This window comes from Coniosporium apollinis (genome assembly GCF_000281105.1).
Source record: "Coniosporium apollinis CBS 100218 chromosome Unknown supercont1.21, whole genome shotgun sequence".
In the NCBI taxonomy this organism is placed as follows: Eukaryota; Fungi; Ascomycota; class Dothideomycetes; genus Coniosporium; species Coniosporium apollinis.
In genome coordinates, this window is record NW_006913283.1 from 218,409 (window position 1) to 241,569 (window position 23,161).

Here is a 23,161-nt window from a genome sequence, read left to right on the forward strand (position 1 = left end):
TAATAATTAGATTAGAACTAGTAGGAATTCGAAGAGCTCGGAAGGGAGATTAAGGCTCTTTACCGGCAATAAACGGGCCGACCGCTACTAGCGTTAACGCCTACCCTAGGACTAGTTACTTTAAGTCCACCTACGCTTAGTCGACCTAACCCTACCCCTTCGTCCTTAGCGCTCAAATAGGATGCGCCTATAAGGCGCTATCTTAATTCCGTCGATGTGCTTAATAAAAGCTACATTAGGCCTCGCGAGCTAAAACTATATTAAGGCAAGACTATTAAGAAATATAAGCTTTAGGTCAAGCGCGTAGAAGCAACGTTTAAACTTAACCCTAAGTTATACACAATAGATAGCCGGAAGGTGCGCTACGTGTAGTAATACCTTAAGGCAAAAGCCCTTAAGGCATAGACGCGCGAAGCCACCCCCACCACATATAAGGCATACACCTAGAAGTAGTTTATTACCTTCTTGCTCGACCTTATTGAGGACCCAATAAACCATAAGCTTACTATTATAATAGTAATAGAAGATACGCGATAAATAGCTAATTAGTTAGTTATAGCCTTTAATACATACCTCCAAACACTTAAAGACTAAATAGAGGAGCGGACTCCTTACTAGTAACGCGACGCGTTATTAACAAAGCTCCGCCCTAAGCTTCGTGCCGCTATCACTAACTACTAAGAGGTTCCAGCTATAAGAAAGGACCTACTAGAGCTAGCGGTACAACTAGAGAACAACTAGAAGAGGGCTAGAGCCCTACGCACTACTACCTCCTTAGAGGGGAGGCAGCCTAGCAACCACCAGTCGGCTAGGACCCATAGGCCGGATAAGGGCCGCAAGAGGCCCGACCATCAAGATAATAGTAACACGCTATTAAAAGACTAGCAAGATGCTTTAAAGAGTAAATAACTTAAAAATAGCGAGTGTCTCTTATATAGGTTAAAGGGCTACTACGCTAAGTATTACTCTACGAAGGCAACTAGAGCTAATAAGACTCCCTTATACACTATCCGCGAGCTAGGTAAGAGTTCGGGAAAAGCTAAAGCGTCGTAGAAGGCTCTACGCAAGTAATATAGAGACGAAAAGTAGAGAGTTCGCCGAGTTACGTCTTCTAAGGCTAGACCCGATTTAAGGAACACTAGGTAGATACCTAGGTGCTTATCGACCCTAGCGCTAATACGAGTGTGGTGTCTTAATAGCTTACCCTAAAGAATAGTTTTAAAAAGGTCAACAGCAACCTACTAACCCCCTTATAGGTAAATGATGCAGAACTATACTATTACGGCGCCTACTTAGTGCCTTAGTAGCTAGTAGACTGCTAGGGCTAAGTAAGAGGAGGACAGCATGTAATATATACTATTAACCTCTCCGGACCCCCAATCCTCCTAGGCAAACCTAGTCTTAAGAAGGTAGACTTTACCATTAGGATAAAAAGCAGAAGCTAGCGCTTCTATAATAGTATAATGCCGACACTAGAACTAGTGCCCCCAGAACACCGCCACCTATATAATAGGGACACGACAGCGTATCTAGGGGCAATTGGACCTAAGGATGCCTAGCGCTTCGAGTTTTCATTAAAAGCTTATAAGATCGTGGACGCACAATAGTTTATAAAGAATATATAAGCTAAGCCGCGGGTCTTTACTATCCTCTATAATAGGCTAAAGGAGCAGAGCACTACCTTATACATTATTAAGGCGCCGTTGAACCGCTAGGGAAGCGAAGGGTTAGAGCCGGGTTTCCGGCCCCCACCACCTTCGCCACTCTCTAGGGAGCTTACTAACTACACAGATGTATTCGAGGCTATAGGCGAGTAGAGACTCCCTATTAAGGGTGTAGAGCACCTTATCGATATAGGCGAGGAAGCTCCTCCTTATAGTCCCTTGTACAATCTCTCTATACGGGAGTTATAGGAGCTAAGGCGCTATCTAGATGATGCCTTAGTAAAGGGCTAGATTAAACATTTAGTTAGCCTAGTAGGTGCCTCGGTTCTCTTCGTCCCTAAAAAGGACGGAAGCCTTCGACTATATATCGATTATCGTGGGTTAAATAAGATTATAATAAAGAACCGTCACCCTTTACCTCTTATTACTAAAACCCTAGACCGGCTAAGCGGTGCAAAGGTATTTAGTAAGCTCAACCTTTAAGATACCTATCATTATATAAGCATAAAGAAGGGCAATAAGTAGAAGACTGCGTTTCGCACACGCTATAGCCATTTCGAGTATATAGTTATGCCCTTTAGGCTTACTAATGCTCCAGCAACCTTCTAGGCGTATATTAACCGGGCCTTAGCAGGCCTAGTAGATATAACCTATATAGTGTACCTAGATAATATCCTAATATACTCTAATAATAGGAAGAGCTATATACGCCACGTACGCGCTATATTAGAACGGCTTAGGCAATATTAGCTATACGCTAAAAGGAGTAAATGCAAATTCTTTATATCGCAGGTAGAATTTCTTAGATTTATCATCTCTAATTCCGGCGTTTTAATAGATTCTCGCCGGGTAGCCACCTTATAGAAGTGGCTAGAGCCTACTAGCTTTCGAGACATCTAAGTCTTTCTTAGCTTTACCAATTTCTACCGCCAATTTATTTATAGGTACTCTAAGATTACTAGCCCCTTAACCTTAATATTAAAGGGAAGTAAGAATAGAAAGAAGACCGGACCGTTCTTTTTCCCTAAAGCCGCGAAGAAGGCGTTTCGCTAGCTTATTAACGCTTTCACTACTACACTAATCCTTATCCACTTTAATCCTAAGTTACCTATCCGCATCAAAACGGATACTTCTGCCTTTATAGTAGCTAGTATACTCTCGTAGCTATAGGATAGCTAATAGCATCCTATAGCCTTTTAGTTAAGAAAGATAATTAATATAGAGCGAAACTACGAGACGCACGACTAGGAGCTTCTAGCCATCGTTATAGCGTTTAGGTAGTAGAGACACTACTATAAGGGTAGTGTCTACCTAATTAAGGTCTTAACCGACTATAATAATCTAAAGGGGTTCACCAACGTAAAGGCCTTAAATAGCCGATAAGCCCGCTAGGCCATAACACTCGCGGCGTACAACTTTATTATTAAGCACCGGCTAGGTAAGACAAACCCCGCTAATGCGCCGTCTAGAAGACTAGATTATAAAGACGCTAGTAATATAGTCGGCCGGCTACTACCCACTTTATAACAGAAGTTAGTAATAGGTAAGGGCACCGCCGTAGAGGTGGCGTCTAGGTAGTAAAGAGCTAGCGGCTTAATCGCGCCCTAGGGAACTAGGCACTCCCTATCTAGGACTAAACTCCTAGCGAGTCTACACCTTAATCGGGTAGCTCAAGAAGCAAGCAACGAAGCGCAGGACGCGCTTAAGCCTATTACTAAAACTACTAGTTACAAATAGTTCGTTCCACGCTAGGATGCTAGAGAGCTAGTAGATAGTAAAATAGCATTAACTCCCACAAGTCAACCCTTATCCAAGCTAATTAATGCCCTATAGTAAGGGGACGCCTTTACTTATAAAATCCGAGAAGACGTGATAAAGAAGGAGAGATATAAGGGGAACGCCAAAGCCTTAATAGGCTAGACAGAAGACTTAGCTAGACTGCTTTAGTATAATAATAGGTTATATATACTAGAAGAAGAGTCTATCCGGAAGGAGCTACTATAAAGGCATTATAATAATCCTTTAGTAGGCTATTTTAGCGAGCGAAGAACGCTCAAACTCCTTACTAAAAAATATCACTAGCCACATATATCGAAATAAGTTAAAGACTATATAGCTACCTATAATATTTACTAGAGGGTCAAGATGCCTAGGCATCTTCCCTATAGTAAGATGTCAGCGCTACCTCGTCTAGAGGTACTATAGAGTGAAATCACTATGGATTTTATTATAGGCTTACCTACTAGCAAGCGCGGAGCTAGCGTATACGATTCTATTCTTATAGTAGTAGATCGATTCACGAAGATAACCCTCTACATCCCTACTATAAAGAAGATTGACGCTATATAACTAGCAGAAGTGCTTATTAAGTAGGTGTTCAGCAGGTATAGACTACCTTATAGGATTATAACTAATAGGGGAATAGTATTCACATTAGCGTTTTAGTCTAAAGTCTGCTACCACCTAGCAATTAAGCGTCGACTTAGTACCGCTTTCTATCCGCAGACTAATAGGTAGACCGAATAGTAGAACTAAACCTTAGAACACTACCTCTAAGCCTACTACACGGAAGACTAGTCAAACTAGGCTAGCCTCTTGCTAATAGCTGAGTTCGCTTATAATAATAGCGAACACGCTACGCTAAGAGTGAGCCCATTCTACGCTATATATAGTTTTCACCCGCGCATCAATGTCGACCTCTAAGAGGCTAGTAAAGAGGGCGACGTGCTAGCTACTAAAGACCGTATTAAGGTCTTAGACTAAGTCCAATCTAAAATGCAGAAGCACTAGCGAACCGCTATCGAAGCGCAGGCTAAGTACTATAATTAGAACTACAAGCCTATAAGTTTTAAGGTAGGAGACCTAGTCAAGCTCTCTACTAAAAACCTTAAGCTACAAGCACCTAGCTAGAAGCTTTTAGCGAAATACATAGGACCCTTTCGAATAGAGGAGCCTATAGGCAAACAGGCCTACCGCCTACACTTACCGAGTACTTATCGAATCCACCCTATCTTTCATGTCTCTTACCTTAAACCGTATTAACGCCGGGGAAATAATAGCGAAGAGCTATTTCTACCACTAGTAGAGATCGTCAATTAAGAGCCTAAATAGGAAATTAAAAAGATTCTAGACAAGAAAAAGGATTAAGGGCAATATAAGTATAAGGTAAAGTGGGTAGGCTAGCCTAATACGTATAACTAATAGTTAGAAAAGAAGGAACTCAATTATATAGAAGATATGCGAGCTAAGTTCGACCAATAACGTAAAGAAGCTAGGCCTAAGTAAAGAAAACGCAAGAGGCAGTCCTAAAAGCTAGAACACTCTTTCCCTAGGTATTTTCCCTATAGGGGTTTTTCTAGAGGTTTTAATAAGGTTCTATTAAGAAGTGTAGCATCACCACGGTTTAGGGGTTAGGAACTAACTACAAAGCATGATTCGAGTCTATTCTAGTAGTATAACTAAGGAAACCGAAAGTAATAAGCAAGCAAGAAGTAAGGAAATAATAAGTTCTCCGCCCTCGTCTCCTAAGTTAAAAAAAATAGAATTTTATATAGCTTTCAAACTATTAACCTTTAACAAGACAGCGCTTCGCGCACTCTACCCTAACCTAGAGCCGCGGGGGACCTTAAACTACACCTTATTTTACGGTGTCCTAGACGCTAAACCGCTAGGCGCTGCCTTCCTCGAACCACTAGGAGTGCGTAGGATAGACGGCGGAGCCGGCACCTACACCTATAGAAAAAGCATCCTAGGAGCGCTGTGAGACAACGGCGTTATAATAGGGCGGCTATAGCTAGCTAATAGCGAGGAGAGGGGTTCGTCGCTACCCAGCAAGGGGGCTTCATCTATAACCTCATCCTTAAAAATAAATAAGGGCTTATTCGTAGTACCGCGCTTCTCGCGCGCCGCCTTCTCCTTCTTTATAGCGCGCAGCGTAGCTAACTTCTCCTCTATAGCTTAAAGCTCAGCATCCTCCATAGCAGCTTACTTAGCTAAGGACCGCGCGTATTCCTCTTAGCGACGCCTCTTATTAGTATTAGCGCGACGGCAAGGAACCGGGTTCTCTTCGTCTTCTTCCTCCTCTATATAGGGCGAAGGGGCCCGCTTACGCTTCGCTAGCAGCCCTATAGTAGCTCTCTCGGCAGTAAACTCCACTTACAAAGCCGCAATCTCGTAAACCTTAGGGGAATCGCCTACCTTCACCGCAGGCGCAACGCCTCTTACCCTACTCTTCTCCTTCACCTAGCGGGCAGCCTTATTACGCTACTTCCGCTCGTCGTCGCTATCTAGTATATAGTTAATACGAGCAGCAGCCTCCTCCTTAATAGTATCTAAGCTAGGCGCTCTCCTAGTAGCTCGGCTACTTATCGTAGCAGCGCCACCCCGCTTAGTAGACCGCGTAGCGCGGCCACCTCGCCTAGTAGACTCTAGAGTCGTGCTAGCCTTCTTAACTATTAGCGTAGTAGGCTTCGTGGCGCTAGCGTTCCGCCTTCGTCGCAGAGTCGCTAGGCTATCCTTCTTTCAAGGCTAAGGCTTCCTCTTCTTCTTTAAAGTTAAGGTAGCGCCTCTATCCTCCCCACCCTCGTCATTTATTAGCGGTGGGCTATCGCTACCACTATCACCTACTTCATCCTCTACAGCGACATCCTTATCCACGGACTAGCTAGGATACTACAGCTCTTTAAGGTTAAGGGGTAGGAGATAGTTCTACTCATATTAGTAAAGTCGAAAGGTATAAGCCGGTAAAACCACTCACAATCACGCGCATAGTATCTAGTAATTACTCCTACATAAGTCGAGCTTTAATACTCTCCTTAAGTTATAAAAGCAATAGCTCCATAGCGCTTTTCGGCTAATAGGTAAGACCTATCTTTACGTCCTCTTTAATTTCGCGCTCTACACGTAAGAACCACACACGCATAAGATTAGGGAAGCGCGCCGCCGCATAAGCGGCGGCATCGCGCTATATCTACGTCGCATCTTTAGGAGTAACACGCAAGTCCCATATCTCGAAAAGACTATTTAGGATCTTATTATACTTTAGCGGGATCTAAAAGCGTTTAGCTATTAAACTATGTTCGTAGATACTACGAATACCTACCGGTAGACAAGGCTTCCCTAAGTTAACACATCGCGAGTAACGCACGCTAGAATTATAAGGACCGTCCCTCTTATCGCAGACTACTTCTATAAGGTCCTTTAAATAGCGGAGATAGCACAGCTTAGAGAGCGGGATAAGAGGGCCGCGCGAATATAGAGCAATATCGATTTCCCGGACCTATAAGCAAAACTTATATTAACACGCCATCTCGACATTATAACGCAACCATCTCACCTAAAAACCATCTAAAGACATCTCACTATTCGACGTAAAGCTTAAGCACAGAAATTTAAAAAGGTAAAGAGGTTACGTAATACTTACGTTACAAGAGTTTATTAATAATAAAAAGAAAGAGACGTGAAGGGGAAAGAATTTCATAGAACACTTTATTTATATGTTTAGAAAGCCGACGGTTATAAGATAGTAACGAGCGTAGTAATTCACGATACTTAGCATTATAAATAGCAACACTTCTATCACCTTCCACCACACACGAACCGCCGCCTACAAGCTACCTTACAGCCTACATAGAGGCATGCGGCTACAATCTAATTACACTTTACTATAATAGATCTAGCGGACCAGCTCATAGGAGGGGAGGCAACTATCATAGCCCGGCTAGAAGAGAGCCTTAGCATAGTATTAAGCCATACCGCGCCCAGCTTATCACCAAGCTAGACGTTATAACCCCGCCCCCTTAGCGTTCTTCCTATATCCATAGATGCCCACCGTCTAATAGACGGTAGGCTTTAGTCTTTATAGATAATACTAGATACTATTCCTCGGCTGCTATAGAATATATCTTACTACTAGTGATTGCCTAGCTCGACGCCGTCAAGCTACTAGCTACTCACGTGGATACATCAACCCACTAGCCTGTAGATCCCGCTAAGGGAATTCAGGTTACTAACAAGCTTTTAGTAGAAGACCAGATTATATAGAAGAGAAGCTCTAGATAGTTAGCTTAATTCTAGAATAATATCTAAATAGAAAGATCACTTATAATTAAGGTATACTAGCTACTACTATAATAATTATAAATAACAACCTTAAGGACCGAATCCGGAAAGTATACGCGTAGGATACTTATATTTAGAGAGCACTTTCCAAAACCCTTAAAGGATTTAAATAAATAGATAAAGGCCTACTACTATTTAAAGGACTAGTGTACGTACTACTAGCCTAGTAGATAGAGATTATCCGATAATACTATAATAATCCTATTATAGGACATCGCGGGATCTATAAGATAGTTAAAGCAATTAGCCGTATATACTTCTTCCCTAGACTTAGGAAGAAAGTGAAGGAATATATCGCAGCCTGCGATCTATACTATAAAATAAAGGCAACCTAGTATAAGCCGTACAGGTTAATAAAGTTAGTAGTAATACTAACACAGCTATAGGCTTTAGTAGCTATAGATTTTATTATTAAACTACCTCTTTCTAAAGAACTCTTAATAAAAGTGAAATACGATTCCGTGCTTACTATTATAGACTAATTAACAAAAGAAGTACACTTTATACTATATAAAGAATCGTCTAACACTAAAGAACTAATATACACCTTCCTCTAAAATATAATAGTAATATAAGGACTACCTAAGGAGATTATCTTAGATAGGGATAAGCTATTTATATTAAACTTCTAGACCTCGCTTATAGTATAATTAGGACTAGCCTATAAGCTTTTAATAGCTTACTATCCCTAGACGGATGGATAAACCGAGCGCATAAACTAAGTGCTAGAGTAGTACTTAAGAGGTTATGTGGATTATAAATAAACGAACTAGGTATTACTATTACCGCTTATAAAGCTAGTATATAATATAAGCGTGAACGAAATAATAGGATAAATACTATTTTACACTAACTATAGATACTAGGCTTAGATGTTCTATAAATCTAGAGAAGTCTAAATCCTAGTAGAGTTATCTAGATTAATAGTAAAAGGAATATAATAGATATACTAAGAATTACGAAAAGATATTAAATTTCTATTATAATAATTAGCATTCCACTACAATAAATATAAATCCAGAGGACCTATACTTAAAGAGGGAGATAAAGTTTACCTTCTCTAGAAAAACATCGAGACAATAAGGCTAAGTAAAAAATTGGACTACGTTAGGATAGAACCTTTCAAAATTATTAGAAATATTAAGGATATAAGCTATAAATTAGACCTACTAGAGAGAATAAGAATACACTTAGTGTTCTATATTTTACTATTAGAACTAGCCCCTATAAAAGTACTAGTATTAGTATAGATACTAGACAACTACCTTATAAAGTAAGAAGGATAATATAAAGTATAGAAAATCCTAGATAATAGCACTAACTTCGATAATAGGCTATAATAATACCTTATAAAATGGAAAGGCTACCCGGACTTAGATAATATATAGAAGCTATATACTAACCTTAATAGATGCGAACGAGCTATAAGGAAGTACTATAAGGATTTAAGGCCTTAGTGGAAGTAGGCTTAAAGAATAAGGGAGGAAACCTATCTAGAGCGCTCTAGATTATAGGAGATATAGTAAGAATATCTAAAAATGCGATAGGCGCTAAATTAGGAAAGTCTATTAAGAATTTAGGAGAAGGGCTAGACTACCCCTACTCTAAAGCCTCTACTTCCGCGATTAATAATAGTTCACGCGATATAAGCTAGAAAAAACAGCTCTCCCACTTAGCTAGCTTGTCTTTAAGCTAAGTATAATAGAGGTTCGCCTCCGCAATCGCTCTTTTAGCTTTATAAAGCTTTTTATAAATTTCTTTACTATAAGTATAGAGCTACTTCTATTCTCTATAGGTAATAACTAGGTCGCATTTAGCACCTAAAGAAATATATTTAGTATAATAACTAGAGCGGACGTCCACGCGATAGGATAATAACTTAGAGTAATAGTAACTATAAGGAGTAAGTATATTAGAGCTAGAAGAACGAAGATAAGACACTAGATTATTACGGCGTTTAGTAGAGGATTATTTAAGACTAGCGGAGCCCTATTATTTTAACACGAATCTCGAGGATGTTAGCTTAGGTGCTTTTAGCATATTACGGAAAAAGAGCGAATATACCTTTTAAGGCGAAAGCTATTAGGGAGGGAGATAGTGTTACGAACCGCGATAGATAACATAGAATAAAGGTAATTAGTGCTAAGTGTTATATAAAGAACTAATTACTTAGAATACTAAGATAGGCGTAATTAGTATAATTAGTGTAATTAGGAACGGATTACACTAATTAGGAAGATTACGGTGCGAGGTATTATAGTATATAGGTAGTACTATTCTTATTTATTAGAATAGTGTGCTTAACTTAAATAAGAATCTAGTATTCTTTATAACTTAATCTAATCTCACTACATAATATTAATTCTTACCTTATTAGCTATATCTTGGCACTATTCTCTATCTCCTTAATTAGGACCCCAACTATCACAGTAACCTTTATTATCTCGTGATAGCACCTTGTTACAATAGATTCAGATAGAAAAAACGCTTATTCGAATAAAAGCTTAATAGGTTGGATTGCTAACGAAGCTCAAGGTCAAAGCAGCGAATGGAGCTGCAAAGACATTTATCTTGAAGCAATGAAGACTAGCACAGGGTTGAATGGTAGAACAAACTTCTTACAGTATTTTCAAGTCCAGCGTAGCAAACGGCTATAATTCGAGAGGTCGACTCGACCAGTCGAATTAGCTAGCTTACGTGATTGCGATCAAGTCAAAACAACACCATCGAGCCATCGGCGCGGGCTTTTCCGCTTACAGAATGTCATTTCCAGTGTAGCTAGCAAACTGAGCCTCTGCACATCGAGCATCTGTCTCACACAAGGCTGCAAGGTCTCTCCGCCAAGTAAGAATGACCACCATCCGAGAACGGAAGCTCACTCTCCGCGACACAACATGCAGTCTAATCGAAATGTGGTTCCAACCACGTATTAGTTCTTATGGAAGGAATCTAGACCACACTTCTCTAGCTACTGGCACGAGATTACCCACTAATAGTGCAGAACCTGATGTGTCATTCCCCTGACTCCATGCTTCCGCGGATTGCATAGAGGTGAAGAAATTGACTTTAGAGCACCAAGAGTCGCACACGGAGTCACCCTTCAGTACATCGGCCATAAAAACTATAAGGCTTCGGTCTTGGGGAATACCATCGATGAATTCAAGTCGTAAGATTTCATTGCTGAAAGGATCCAGTGACCGAACAGACCCCGAGAGATGCAGGCTTCCAAAGATGCCAAGCACATCAAATGCGCACCAGGCCCAGAACCTTATGCCTCCGATGGAGAGCTCGTGCACCGTGGGAGTCAAACTCAATCCAACAGCGCCGACAATATGACCGTCAGAATCGAGGCGTACTTGGCCAAATCGTCGTAGTTCATCAATGCAGCTCGAGACAGTAACCGCGCTGGTGTCCATTGTTTTGGCGAGGTGGTCCAGGGAGATAGGTTTGGCAGTTCGTAGAAGAGTCTGAAATACTGTTGCCTGAATCTGTGTCTCAAGCTTGCCCTTGAAGCTGATCACTGTCAAGCCTCGAAGGGCAGCTGAAACCTGCTCTTCAGTGGGAAGATCAAGTCGACAAGACATAACGCCATCTGATGTTCGCGGATGTCCGGTGACATCAAAACCGTCGACGAGCAGAGTTGGAGAATTGTAGTCACCGACTAGCTCCTCCACGATAGCATCGACAGGAATCCGAGCCAGACTCTCCCTGAGCACCTTCCGCACCGGTCCGACTAATGGACAATCAGGAACAGACAGGAGCTGAACACAAAGTGAATTTTGTTGGATCATTGTCGAATAATGTAAGATGCGACTTTTTAGTGGAGTGAGATTCTCGTTCTCGCTTGCTGGCGAAGCACAGCTACATACGCGATAACTCGGCAGCTTAGTCAGGGTGGTGCCGCTAGTAAAAGTGGTGTTGCCGCTCCCAAAGCCGGTTTCGAGCATGATTGGTGCACTACGTCCAAGAATTCCGCTTCAGTCATTTGCTTTCATACTTCTAACATTGAGTTAATTGCAGTTGACCATATCAAAGGCTTGTATGACATGGAAGATTGGAAAGTAGTTAGGTAGCCTGAATTAATTAAAGACACCGTTTAAACAAACGGTTAGCTATTGTACAAATTCCGTATACTTTGGTCCCGACCCTGACCAACCCTCGCTTTCTCCTAGGGCGACTCTTTCGTTAACTCTAGTCTCAGCCACGGAATCTCAACTCCCACCACATTCTGATCAGCTTCATCTCGAATGAACCGAATCATATCCAACGGCTGGTTTCCATAGTAATACTGGTCAGCATCAGTATATTCTTCACACAAGCCCCCTGCAATCGGATCCGAGGAAACCGGCAGCGAGGCGTTGAAGAAGTACCGCCAGGTATCCCCCATCCCCGCCGGAGCAGGGTAGAAGCGGATAGATGTGGTGTTTGGCTGCAAGTCCGGAGGCGTACCCCTTAGCTTGATCGCCGTGATTGCTGCCGCAATATCTAGGTCCGGTAGCTTCCATTCTCTGACTCGTAAACCCAATCCGTTGTCCGGCACTTCGAGCTCAATCACGCTTGTCCTATTGACCGAGCCAGACGAGTATCGGCCGGCGTATGCTTCTCGTGCGTTTTTCACCCGGGCCGCCTCGAGGAAGCGAGCGACGCGCTCCACAAGGAAGCTTCTCGTATCTCCAGCAATAGTCTCCGGTCCTTCTGATGCAAGCACTGCCAATCCGAAGCCATACTCCGGGACGATGGCCAACTCGCCAGAGTAGCCGGTGATGCCCCCGGCTTTGTTGTGCACAGTGAACGGAAATCCTCCGTTCAGGCCTGTGACAGAAGGTCGGAAATCTTCCCACGGGAGGCCAAGAAAGGCAGCGCTCGAAGAGGTGTATGTCATCGGGTGGAGCCATTCTCGAAGCACCTGTGGAGGTAGACGTATGGCATCACCGCTGTCTCCGGTGTTCGGATCCAGACCTTTCAATATAGCCCTCGCAAAACGAGCCAGGTCAGAAGCGGTAGAGTACATGCCACCAGACCAACTAGCCCAGCCGAAGTCTTCATACCATGCACTATTGGCTGTTTCGGTAGGAATGATACCTAATGAGTCGTTCGAAGGCTTCAAGAGACTGGTACGTGACATGTTGAGACTAACGGCAATGTCTCGAGTGACCAGATCGCTAGAACTCGTTCCATTTTTCACCGTGATGATATGGCCGAGGAGATCGTAAGCCACGTTAGAGTAGGCAGGAAAGGAGTTGCTGGGATAGATAGGAGGTCGAGTTGAAAGGATGTTGATGTAATCTATTGCTGTAGTTAGTACTAGGACGTAATTGGTGGGAGAGATGAGAATCTCTCGTAGGAACATACCCTCCGCTGAGCAAGCACGTCCGCCAGATTCCAGCGCTGCTCGGGGCAAGGAACAGGATGGTTTGTCGCTCTCTGGTATTGGTACAGCCTCCCTTATGAGATGAACGATTTCGAATTCGGAGCCGACCACGCTGATGTCGTTGATGGGATCTATTGAATTCGGACATTAACGGTGCGTCAACAAGGCTGGAAGATTAGGCCGGTAGAGAAGGCCTGAATCGAACATTGCAGCTTACAGTCTCTTGTCAACCCACTGATATAGCCTGCCAACCCTCGAACCGTGATCTCATCGAACCCATCCTTCCGAAACTCTGGAATCCACTTTGCGACCGGATCACCAAGATCCAAGCCGTTTACCAGAGCCTCGTAAACAGCAAAAACCTTGCTCACGCTACCGATACGAAAGATGCTGTCAGTAGTAACGCCAGTCCCCTCCGGACCGTAGCTGTACGTCACGAACGGCGTATCGCCCATTCCGGTGACCGCTAGGGAGATCGAGTAATTGGCGTATGAGGGGTCTGAAGCGGCAGCAGCGGTTGATCGGTTGTTCAGCTCGGCTGTCAGATTGTGCTGTAATACAGACAGCTCTGTCGCAGAAAGTGAGGGGACTGGTAGATGCGGCTCTGATGGAGGTGGACAGTTTGCGAGACCGCGCACACCGACGGCAAGGAAGGAAAGGCACAAATATGCAATGTTGGAAAGCATTTTGAAAAGCAATCAGAGTATCGCGGAACCTTCTACTAGAAGCAAGGCACTTCGCGGACTTGTAATGTTCTTCACTCAGGATTGTGGAAGAGATCTTGTAACGAGTCTGCTTCTCGAGTTAAGTATACGAAGGAGGTGTTACAGTCTTATTAGATTAAGGGGTAATTAGGCAACAGCGTAACTACAAGATACGAAGGAAACTTAGAGGTTATCGCTAGCAATACACCGGCTAAGCAATAGTATATAGCTGCCGCCTCCTTATAATAGAAGTTTGATAGAAACTAGTTCTCTACTAACATCGGCGAAAGTTTTTGTCATATCTAAGGTCTCAGAGCCATCTCTGAAGCCTTAGAGTTACCGAGCCTATGTCCAGCTCGCAAGCCGCTCGCGAGAACGGTCGATTACCCCGTATACCCAGCGTGCTCCACGCGGCCAGCGTGCTCGGCGTGCTCGGCGTGCTCGAGCTTCTCGTGCTTCTTGGGATACTTAGAGCTGCCAAGCTGCCAAGATGCCAAGATGCCAAGCTGCTCCCCTTCTTTATAGATTCAGCCCGCTAAGAGCGGCAAGAAGCTAGTACGTATTGGCGCCGACAGCTCGTCTAAGCTTCCAGGGTCTACCTTTGTCAGTATCTCGTTGATCGCAGTGAGACAGTGCCAAACTCAAGAGATGGCCAACTACGAGTATGGTATGCTCGACCAGGCAGATGAGGGTATGTGCATTTAATAGCACAGAATACACACTACTCACTGTCGTTAGATTCCCTACACACATCGCGTCTACTCAATGTTGAGGAGAAGCCATTCAAGCGTATCACCAAACGCCTCCTCACACCCGCATCCCTAATATCAAGGCCACCTACATCGCTACCAACACCTCCCCCGGACATCTCCGCCGCCGACGAAGAAGCCGCTGCCGTTGACGCCTCACGCCGGAGACAAGCCGAAGAGCGCAAACAATGGCGTGAAGACATGGTGCTCGACTTCGCCGCCTTCGAAGGCAGCATAGTGCGCATGCAGCTCCTGCGCACCAGCAACGAAAAAGAGCGCGAGCGCTACGCCTCCGAGAAGATCAAGATCTCAGAGACTGCGCAGGCGATTAGAGACAACACGGCCGAGCTGCGGGTCCAGCTGGAGGAGGCGCAGAAGACTCTGGCGCTCAGGAAGACATACGACGAGCTGGCGGAGAAGATCACGAGTAACCGCATGCTCAAGTCTAGAGATGAGCAGCATGTGCAGCTCGAGAAGCTGAACGCGGAGATTGCGGAGCTGGAGAGCGAGAGCGCACACTATGCGCAGACGTGGGCGGAGAGGAGGGAGCAGTTTGGGAGGATAGTGGAGGAGGGGAGGCTGATGTTGAGGCTGATCAGGGATGAGAAGGAGGAGGCGGAGAGGAAGGAGGGCATGGAGGGTGGAGAGGATGCGGAAGAGGGCGAGGGCAGCACGACGCGTGGAGAAGCGAGTGCGGTCGGCACACCGAGACCTGAGGTTGACGGAGCGACTCCTCTGCACACCAGTCAAGACACAGAGGCGCCAGCGAGTGCTAGGCATGCACCGACGAGACATCGTTTAGCGCCACTTTCGTCGCCGGCAAGGAGCGGCAGTCGAGCAGCATCGCAACCTCTGCAGCCCTCGTCAGGTGCAGAAGCAGACAATCAAGACGCAGATATGGCTGACTCTGGGGCTGTGACTACCCCAGATAAGCGGCGGGAGGACAGGTCAGATATCGAGGAGGGCGAAGAGGCAGAAGATACCCCTGCAGAGGAGAGGATGGACGTCACTTAGTGAGAAGATACCCAGAGCATTCCAGGCGTTCTGGGGTGGTCATTGCTATTTATGCGCGGTCAAGGAGTACGTGGTCTTGGTACCATGTATGTGCAGGTAAACAGGGAATACACGCCAGTGTCCTACGCACTCTCTCTAATAGCCTTCTTGGCACTTGCCACTGCATCTTTCGCCTTGGTGACTTCCTCCGTAGACGCCGTGCCTCCTGCATCCTTGTTCGCTTCCTGCATGGCTAGTCAGCGAATCGACGGCACTACAACTACCGGTACTCACAAGTTGCTCTTCAAGTTTTGCTAGTGCATCTGTGATCTTCTGCCGGATTGAGGGAAGCACCGCTTTCGTCTCTTCTAGTGCTTGGCGCTAGAGTTTTTGTCAGTGATCATGAGGCTGTCTTCGAGAGGACTTGAGACCCAACTACCTCCTGCTTAAGCTGATAGTCTGCATTCTCATCGGTGCTGTTTCCCGCTTTCTCAATGCGCACCTGTTGCTGTTCCATTTCCTTGTGATAGCTTGCTTCCTCCTTCACGAGGCGCATCAGCGACGACGTCGCTACAGCGAGCTTCGACGGAGGCGCCATGCTGTCAATAGTTATCGAGGCCTGGCGTGCTTTCGAGATGGGAAGTCCGCTTGTGCTTGTTTTTCACACACGCTGTTCACACTTCTGATCGCTCCCGTCTTCGATGTGGGGCTGTCGATTTGATGCGGCGCTTATCGATTATGCAAGCACTCAACGCGTGAAAGACGCGGTCTGGTTCCAATTTCGCGCTGTTTCCCTTCTGATCTCACCATCAACAAAACTCAATCGACATCGTACTCTGACAGTAGTGCCTCACGATGTCTTCGCCAGCGCAGCGACGCTCACAGCGCAACTCTGCATCAGCGACACCGCGAAGGAGCGCCCGCAGCTCCCAAGTTCCCCCCAGCAGCCCCCTTAGCAACCGTAGCGCCGACGATCAGCTTCGCTCAGAGGCGTCTGATGCTTCACAACGGCAAGGTTCGCAAGCAACACCGAGAGCAGCAAGACTACAGCCAAATGTCGCTGCTTCTTCCCCTCTCTTCTTCCGCTCGTCACCAGCCAATGGCTCCGTCAATGGCTCAGGGGCTGTCAATGGAGCAGTCCCTAGCTCACCTACAAGGCAGCCTGCGAATGGCACAGATGGTGACCGGACGCCAAGAGCATCTGGTATCAATGTCGGAGGTACGTGTCGCACTTCGTCCACATCCTACATCAAGCTAAAGCCACTCACAGAATCATCTCCCATCCGCTACGCCTCCAGCTCCAGCCCCCAGCGCGCCGCGAATGCGCAGAGATCAGATGTGATCCGAAGCAGCAGCAGCGCGCTTTTCGTGCGTTCCGGTTTCTCTGACGGCCCAGCGTCGTCGGCTCGCAATCGGCGCAGTGATATCAATTCAGACCTCCTCACAAACAACACGGGACGACGTCGACGACTCTTTGTAGACGAGAATGGCATGCCAGCGGGCAGCACTCTGTCGGATACTGCGACCTTCTCCAACGTCGACCCGCAAACATCGGAAGCTGAAGCGCTTGGCGGCACTGGCACCCAGCTCATCTGGGGAACGAATGTATCGGTGAACGATGCTTTGTTCGCAGCCAAGGACTTCCTGCGTAACTTCCAGAATAAGTATCGCCTGATTCAAGATGGCGAACTGGAGTCTAGCAGCCACCTGCCTGCAGATCACCCTGGAAATACAAAGCAATACGTGGAGATGATGAACACGATGCTCGAATTGAGCGTGGATAATCTGAACTTGGACTGCCGCAATTTGAAGTCTTACCCGCCTACGCGGAAGCTGTGGCATCAGATGCAAGCTTTCCCGAACGAGATTATTCCGATTGTCGATCTGGCAGTCAAGGATGTTATGGTCGAGCTCGCTGAGAAGCGGATGAATGAGCTTAGGGTGCAGGCATCGCAGCAGGCTCAGAGAGACGCTCATACTCGAGATTCCAGCTCTATGCCTCGGATTCCAAGTTCTGACGCTCCGGATGGTCAGACGGCTAGGCCGAACGGCGCTGCCTCCGGCCTTGCCGACATTCATGATATCGTTAGAGAGGTGGAGGGAAAGATATACAAGGTCCGGCCTTTCGGCTTAGACCAGACGATCAACCTGCGGGAGCTCAACCCTGGTGGTATGGTATGAGAACGCATCCTCTTGGGACGTTAGCTGACAGTGGAACAGACATGGACAAGCTTGTCAGCATCAAAGGTCTTGTCATTCGTACGACTCCAATCATTCCGGACATGAAGGACGCCTTTTTCCGCTGCGCTGCTTGCGGCCACACTATTAAGGTCGACATTGACCGCGGCAAGATTGCTGAGCCCACAAGATGCCCAAGAGAAGTTTGCAGCTCCTCCAATTCTATGCAGATTGTGCACAACCGATCTGGCTTCTCTGACAAGCAAGTCATCAAGCTCCAAGAGACACCGGACAACGTCCCAGACGGCCAAACCCCGCATTCCGTCTCACTGTGCGCGTACGACGACCTTGTCGATGTCTGCAAAGCTGGTGACAGAGTCGAGGTCACGGGCATCTTCAAATGCACCCAAGTGCGCATCAACCCGCGCCAACGCACCGTCAAGAACATCTTCAAGACCTATGTGGATGTCCTTCATATCCAGAAAACCGACAAGCGACGCCTCGGCGCCGACGCCTCCACTCTTAATGAAGAGCTCGCCGAGCAAGCCGCCGGCGGCCCAGATGCGGTTCGCAAAGTGAGCGAGGAAGAAGAAGCTAGGATCAGGGAGGTCGCCGCGCGACCCGACGTCTACGAGCTTCTGTCACGGTCTCTGGCTCCCAGCATCTACGAGATGGACGACGTGAAGAAGGGCATCCTCCTGCAGCTCTTCGGCGGTACCAACAAATCCTTCGAGAAGGGCGGCAGTCCAAGGTACCGCGGCGATATCAATGTGCTGCTATGCGGCGACCCTTCGACTTCAAAGTCCCAGCTCTTGCAGTACGTGCACAAGATTGCTCCTCGCGGCGTCTACACGAGCGGCAAAGGCTCCTCCGCCGTCGGACTCACAGCATACGTAACCCGCGATCCCGAAACACGTCAGCTCGTCCTCGAGTCCGGGGCCCTGGTCCTCTCCGACGGCGGCGTCTGCTGCATCGATGAGTTCGACAAAATGAGCGACGCCACACGTTCCGTTCTACACGAGGTAATGGAACAACAAACCGTCTCGATCGCTAAAGCCGGCATCATCACGACCCTCAACGCGCGCACCTCCATCCTGGCCTCCGCCAACCCAATCGGCAGCAAATATAACCCCGCGCTCCCCGTCCCGCAAAACATCGACCTACCCCCCACGCTCCTCTCGCGCTTCGACCTCGTCTACCTCGTCCTCGATCGCATCGACGAAGCCAACGACCGCCGCCTCGCGCGCCATCTCGTGAGCATGTACCTCGAAGATGCCCCCGCGAACGCTTCCGCGCTCGAAATCCTGCCCGTCGAGTTCCTGACAGCTTACATCTCGTACGCGCGGTCGCACGTGCAGCCCAAACTAACCCAGGCGGCCGCGATGGCGCTGAGCGACGCCTACGTGGCGATGCGGGCGCTCGGGGCGGATGTGAGGGCGCAGGAGCGCCGTATCACGGCCACGACGAGGCAGCTGGAGAGTATGATTCGGCTTGCGGAGGCGCATGCGAAGATGAGGCTTGCGACGGAGGTCACGGCTGAGGATGTCGAGGAGGCTGTTAGGCTGATTAAGAGCGCGCTCAAACAGGCGGCGACGGATGCGCGGACGGGGTTAATTGATATGGGATTGTTGACTGAGGGCCAGAGCGCGAGCGAGAGGCGCAGGAAGAAGGATCTGGCGGAGGCGGTTGTGGAGATGTTGGATGAGATGACGAGAGGGGGTGGGGCTGTTAGGGTTGCGGAGGTGGTGAGGAGGGTTGGGGAGGGAAGTAGTATTCAGGTGGAGGGGAATGAGGTTATGGAGGCCCTGAGGGCGCTGGAGGTTGAAGGGAGGGTGCAGCTTACGGGTGAGGGGGTGAGGAGAATGGTTAGAAGGATTACTGGGGTGGTTTAGGACGCCTTGGGGCGCGATGGATGTCTCAGAGGTCATGGCTTGGATGCGAGTTTGGATTACGTTGTTACGATTGCCTGGAGGACTTAACTGGACGCTGGCGTTCGGTCAGCGGTATGTGCGTAGTCGTTCCTGTGCGTGCAAGAAGTTATGCGGCTCGAGGATTCTCACTTTCTCAGATGGTAATACAGGTACTTAGCACTCGGATGTAGCCTCAGGGTTCAGTCGTGCCGTTTTTAGCGTGCGGGAGATCGAGGATCACCACGTGGGCCTCTCATTCAGCCCCACTAAAAACCACTAGGGCTCAAGTTCTCCATTGCGAAACCCTAACGATGGCCTCTCAGAGCCATGCTAAAACCTTATTTGTAATTATAATCAACCTGCTCAAGTACATAAAAGCGGGGGCATAGCTAGTAAGTAGTGAGTTTTTTCTTCCATTATGAAATCACCGAAGCTCTATTGGGTCTTGAAACTGCGAGTAGGTTATCCTCCTGTCAAGGCTAAAGGGAGCTTTCAATCCTATAAAACCCGCTTCTACCCTCGCTTTCAAAGTTTCGAAAGTCCAGTTCTCTCATAAACCCAAGAGAAATCGCAAAATCACAAAGTAGTTAGAGATAGTGTGTCTCCATCATCATCATAAAACAAAATCATCATCAATATCGCAAGAACACTCTTCCGCAAGAACCAGCATGTCTTCCCCTCTACTTGACCTCCCGGGCGAAATCAAGAACCTCATCTACGATCTTGTGGTGCCCGAGACCACCATGCATGTGGCTTCGTCTGGCGCAATCACGGTGTTCTCCTGCGATGATGAACAAACACTTACCACTGTGAGTACCTATTACCTGGCCTAATGTTTTGCGGCCGGTGATGCCAACGCTCTTTGAACAGCCCGCAAAGGCGGCAGGCGCTGCCAAAGCTGCACGACCCGTACCTCTTGCACTCCAACATGTGTGCAAAACGACACGGCGCGAGACCATGGTGCACTTCTATGCAAGGACGACGCTTATTTTGAGCTCCCCATCGGCGGCTAGAATGTTCTTCCCGCGCGTGCCGCCCGCGCTCCTCGTCCGCATTCCCTAAATACAACTCATCATCAAACCCGAAGGGTATCAACCCCGTTCCAGGCGGGAAGTCAGAACCCAAGCCGCGCATCGCAACTTCATGATCGAGCAAGGTCGAGGAGCGTGCTGCAAGGACAACTGCTTCAAAGACCCCATATCGATGCGGGTCCTCGGGATGCCATCAGGCGCGACCAGGGCCGAAGTTTTGAGCCACCAACCACTCGGATCGTATGTGGAGGAGACCTCCATCATCAAGACCCTCTGGAGTTCATTCGACGCGTCCTTCCAAGCATATGCTCAGCATGTACCATTCAAAGTACTATCCCGCCTTACCGCCCTGAACGTTGACATCCACCACAACGTTGCGCGAGAGCACCTTAACGCGAAAAGTTACCCAAACTACCTTGACATCGTGTTCGCCGTGGGCATCGCAATCGGATGCCAGTATTTCGCTCAGCAAATTAAAGCTTCGACTACGTTCCGCATCTTCTCACGCAACAATCAACTGATGGGCGAGATGGTGCCCGGGGAGATCAGAGGTGATTCGTTCGATGTCATGCTGGCCAGCCAGAGATGCCGCACTATGTGCTACCACGGCTTTCGCGCTGTTTGGGACGAGAACCTATGCGCGTGTGTCATGCAGGTGGAGGAAGTCAAGCACGATTGGGTTCCGTACGAGGTCGAGTACGCGTACTAGTATCACTTTCGGCAAGCATGGGACGGCGTTTTGGTATACCCGCTTTCAGTCATGGCTGCTTTGGTTCTTCCTTGTATTGCTCCTCTAGACGCTCGCTTTGGATAGGGTAAAGAACTCATAATCACGCGCTTGCGCTTACGAAAACCATCTCATCTTTCCATCGGCTTTTGCGACTTATGACTTTCCTTTTAATGCGAAGCCCTGAGGCCTGTAAGTTACAGCTGACACATGTCCTGATCACAGCCTCATTGTCGCTATTGAAGCTCGAGGTGCATGGTCAACTACAATTGACTTGAGAGTGAGTCGCGTTCAGCATCCTGATATCTTCATTTCCAACCCCTTCATTACCTGTGCTCTGTCCGAATCACTCACAGTCTTATCTTGACTACTTCCTCCACTCGGCTTGTATCCCAAACAACTCCTCTAATTTGCGGCCGCGCACCACTCAACATCTCGAGGGCGCGCTCAGGAACTCGAGCAGCGCTCTGAACGTAGATACGCAGGACAATCTAGTACACGGCAACAGAAGCTGCTGAAGTACGCTTCCATTCTGATTGACTCTGTCGTATCCGCTAACATCACTGCCCGACTCCCAGACCTCTCGTCGACAACCATTGTTCAACAAGATGTCGGCAACCTCTTCCACAGCATCCAACGACGATGAAGATACGAACCCAGCACCAGAGCGTCCTTCAATGCGCAAAGAAATCAAGGACCGGCTCGTTGAGCTTACGAAACAGCAAGCACCATGCCACTGCCTTCTCGGCCGGCTCTCTTCCGAATTCCCTAATATGACCGCGGAAGAGCGTCAGCTCGTCCTTGACGCGACATCAGCTAGCCACACAGCGGCAGCTCAGCGCATGGAGGAGATCTTGAACGAAACGCCCGAGACGCCCGAAGTTGCGAAGGCCGCTTACATTCTGGAGATCACGCCCACGAGTAAAGTACCGATCGCACTTCCTTCAGGTGTCCTGTTGGGGTACTATCCCCAGAAGCGACTTAGATCGGTGGATCCGACTGCTGTCCTAAACAGCGTGCGTGGCATCGAGATTCCTGGCCTAGAGTGGCGTGGTTCGTCATGGGTGAAACATCGCGCGTATGTATATGTCTTGCGGATAGGCTTGGTCATCGAGGATGGGAAGCTCGAGCTCGAGGGACTGCAGTCGGTGATCGAGAAGCTGGAGCAAGTCCGGACTACTCAAGTGGTATGTGATCGTCGCTTTATTTTCCCTTGTCGGTTACATCCAGGAGGAAATGCTCACTTTTTCTGAATAGATAGACAACAGAGGGCACGATGCCCTTTTGCGCCTACGATGAATACCTAGGCCGTTGGTTCGGAGGTCAATTTGGGTGTTTCGGCTCACTGACTAGAACCTCTGTGGCGAGGGGCCTTACTACATTCCGTTGCGGAGTCTGTCGCTGTCAGACATTCGGACGTAAAACTGGACGTCCTCTACCGGCGTCATAAAGTGGGATGCGTAGCTAGCAAGTCAGGAATGACAGGACAGCAAACATGGAATAGAAATACATCAACCATATGCAACACATCGACAGAGACCTCGAGCTACCAGATTTGTACCAGAGTGTGCGGAGGCTTGTAGTATGCTGCCGATAGTCGCCGCATCTATTTCACAATACTGCTTATGAACTGTTGGTCTGATGTCGTTCCGCCACGTACGGCCACAGATCAGGGAAAACATCGGACTCCGTTCGCTCTCCTGTGATTAAGCCT

General features: G+C 47.5%; 7 protein-coding genes across 7 annotated transcripts; 5 read left to right on the forward strand and 2 right to left on the reverse strand.

Annotated features, from left to right (window-relative positions):
• Window positions 1-11,952: 11,952 nt before the first annotated feature.
• Window positions 11,953-13,841, reverse strand: W97_04728 (uncharacterized protein; the record flags this gene model as incomplete). Its single annotated transcript, XM_007782617.1, has 3 exons — window positions 11,953-13,070; window positions 13,137-13,286; window positions 13,373-13,841. 3 exons carry the CDS (start codon window positions 13,839-13,841, stop codon window positions 11,953-11,955), a joined length of 1,737 nt encoding a protein of 578 aa, XP_007780807.1.
• Window positions 13,842-14,507: 666 nt separating this feature from the next.
• W97_04729 (uncharacterized protein) lies at window positions 14,508-15,622 on the forward strand (the record flags this gene model as incomplete). Its single annotated transcript, XM_007782618.1, has 2 exons — window positions 14,508-14,550; window positions 14,598-15,622. The coding sequence occupies 2 exons, from the start codon at window positions 14,508-14,510 to the stop codon at window positions 15,620-15,622; spliced, it is 1,068 nt and encodes a 355-aa protein (XP_007780808.1).
• Window positions 15,623-15,744: 122 nt separating this feature from the next.
• Window positions 15,745-16,199, reverse strand: W97_04730 (tubulin binding cofactor A; the record flags this gene model as incomplete). The annotated part of the gene is made up of 3 exons (XM_007782619.1): window positions 15,745-15,846; window positions 15,896-15,982; window positions 16,041-16,199. 3 exons carry the CDS (start codon window positions 16,197-16,199, stop codon window positions 15,745-15,747), a joined length of 348 nt encoding a protein of 115 aa, XP_007780809.1.
• A 257-nt stretch (window positions 16,200-16,456) lies between these two features.
• On the forward strand, window positions 16,457-19,671 carry W97_04731 (minichromosome maintenance protein 4 (cell division control protein 54); the record flags this gene model as incomplete). The annotated part of the gene is made up of 3 exons (XM_007782620.1): window positions 16,457-16,820; window positions 16,872-17,771; window positions 17,822-19,671. The coding sequence occupies 3 exons, from the start codon at window positions 16,457-16,459 to the stop codon at window positions 19,669-19,671; spliced, it is 3,114 nt and encodes a 1,037-aa protein (XP_007780810.1).
• A 686-nt stretch (window positions 19,672-20,357) lies between these two features.
• W97_04732 (uncharacterized protein) lies at window positions 20,358-20,751 on the forward strand (the record flags this gene model as incomplete). Its single annotated transcript, XM_007782621.1, has 2 exons — window positions 20,358-20,498; window positions 20,560-20,751. 2 exons carry the CDS (start codon window positions 20,358-20,360, stop codon window positions 20,749-20,751), a joined length of 333 nt encoding a protein of 110 aa, XP_007780811.1.
• Window positions 20,752-20,907: 156 nt separating this feature from the next.
• On the forward strand, window positions 20,908-21,429 carry W97_04733 (uncharacterized protein; the record flags this gene model as incomplete). Its single annotated transcript, XM_007782622.1, has 1 exon — window positions 20,908-21,429. The coding sequence occupies one exon, from the start codon at window positions 20,908-20,910 to the stop codon at window positions 21,427-21,429; it is 522 nt and encodes a 173-aa protein (XP_007780812.1).
• Window positions 21,430-22,055: 626 nt separating this feature from the next.
• On the forward strand, window positions 22,056-22,746 carry W97_04734 (uncharacterized protein; the record flags this gene model as incomplete). The annotated part of the gene is made up of 2 exons (XM_007782623.1): window positions 22,056-22,634; window positions 22,705-22,746. The coding sequence occupies 2 exons, from the start codon at window positions 22,056-22,058 to the stop codon at window positions 22,744-22,746; spliced, it is 621 nt and encodes a 206-aa protein (XP_007780813.1).
• Between the last annotated feature and the right edge of the window lie 415 nt (window positions 22,747-23,161).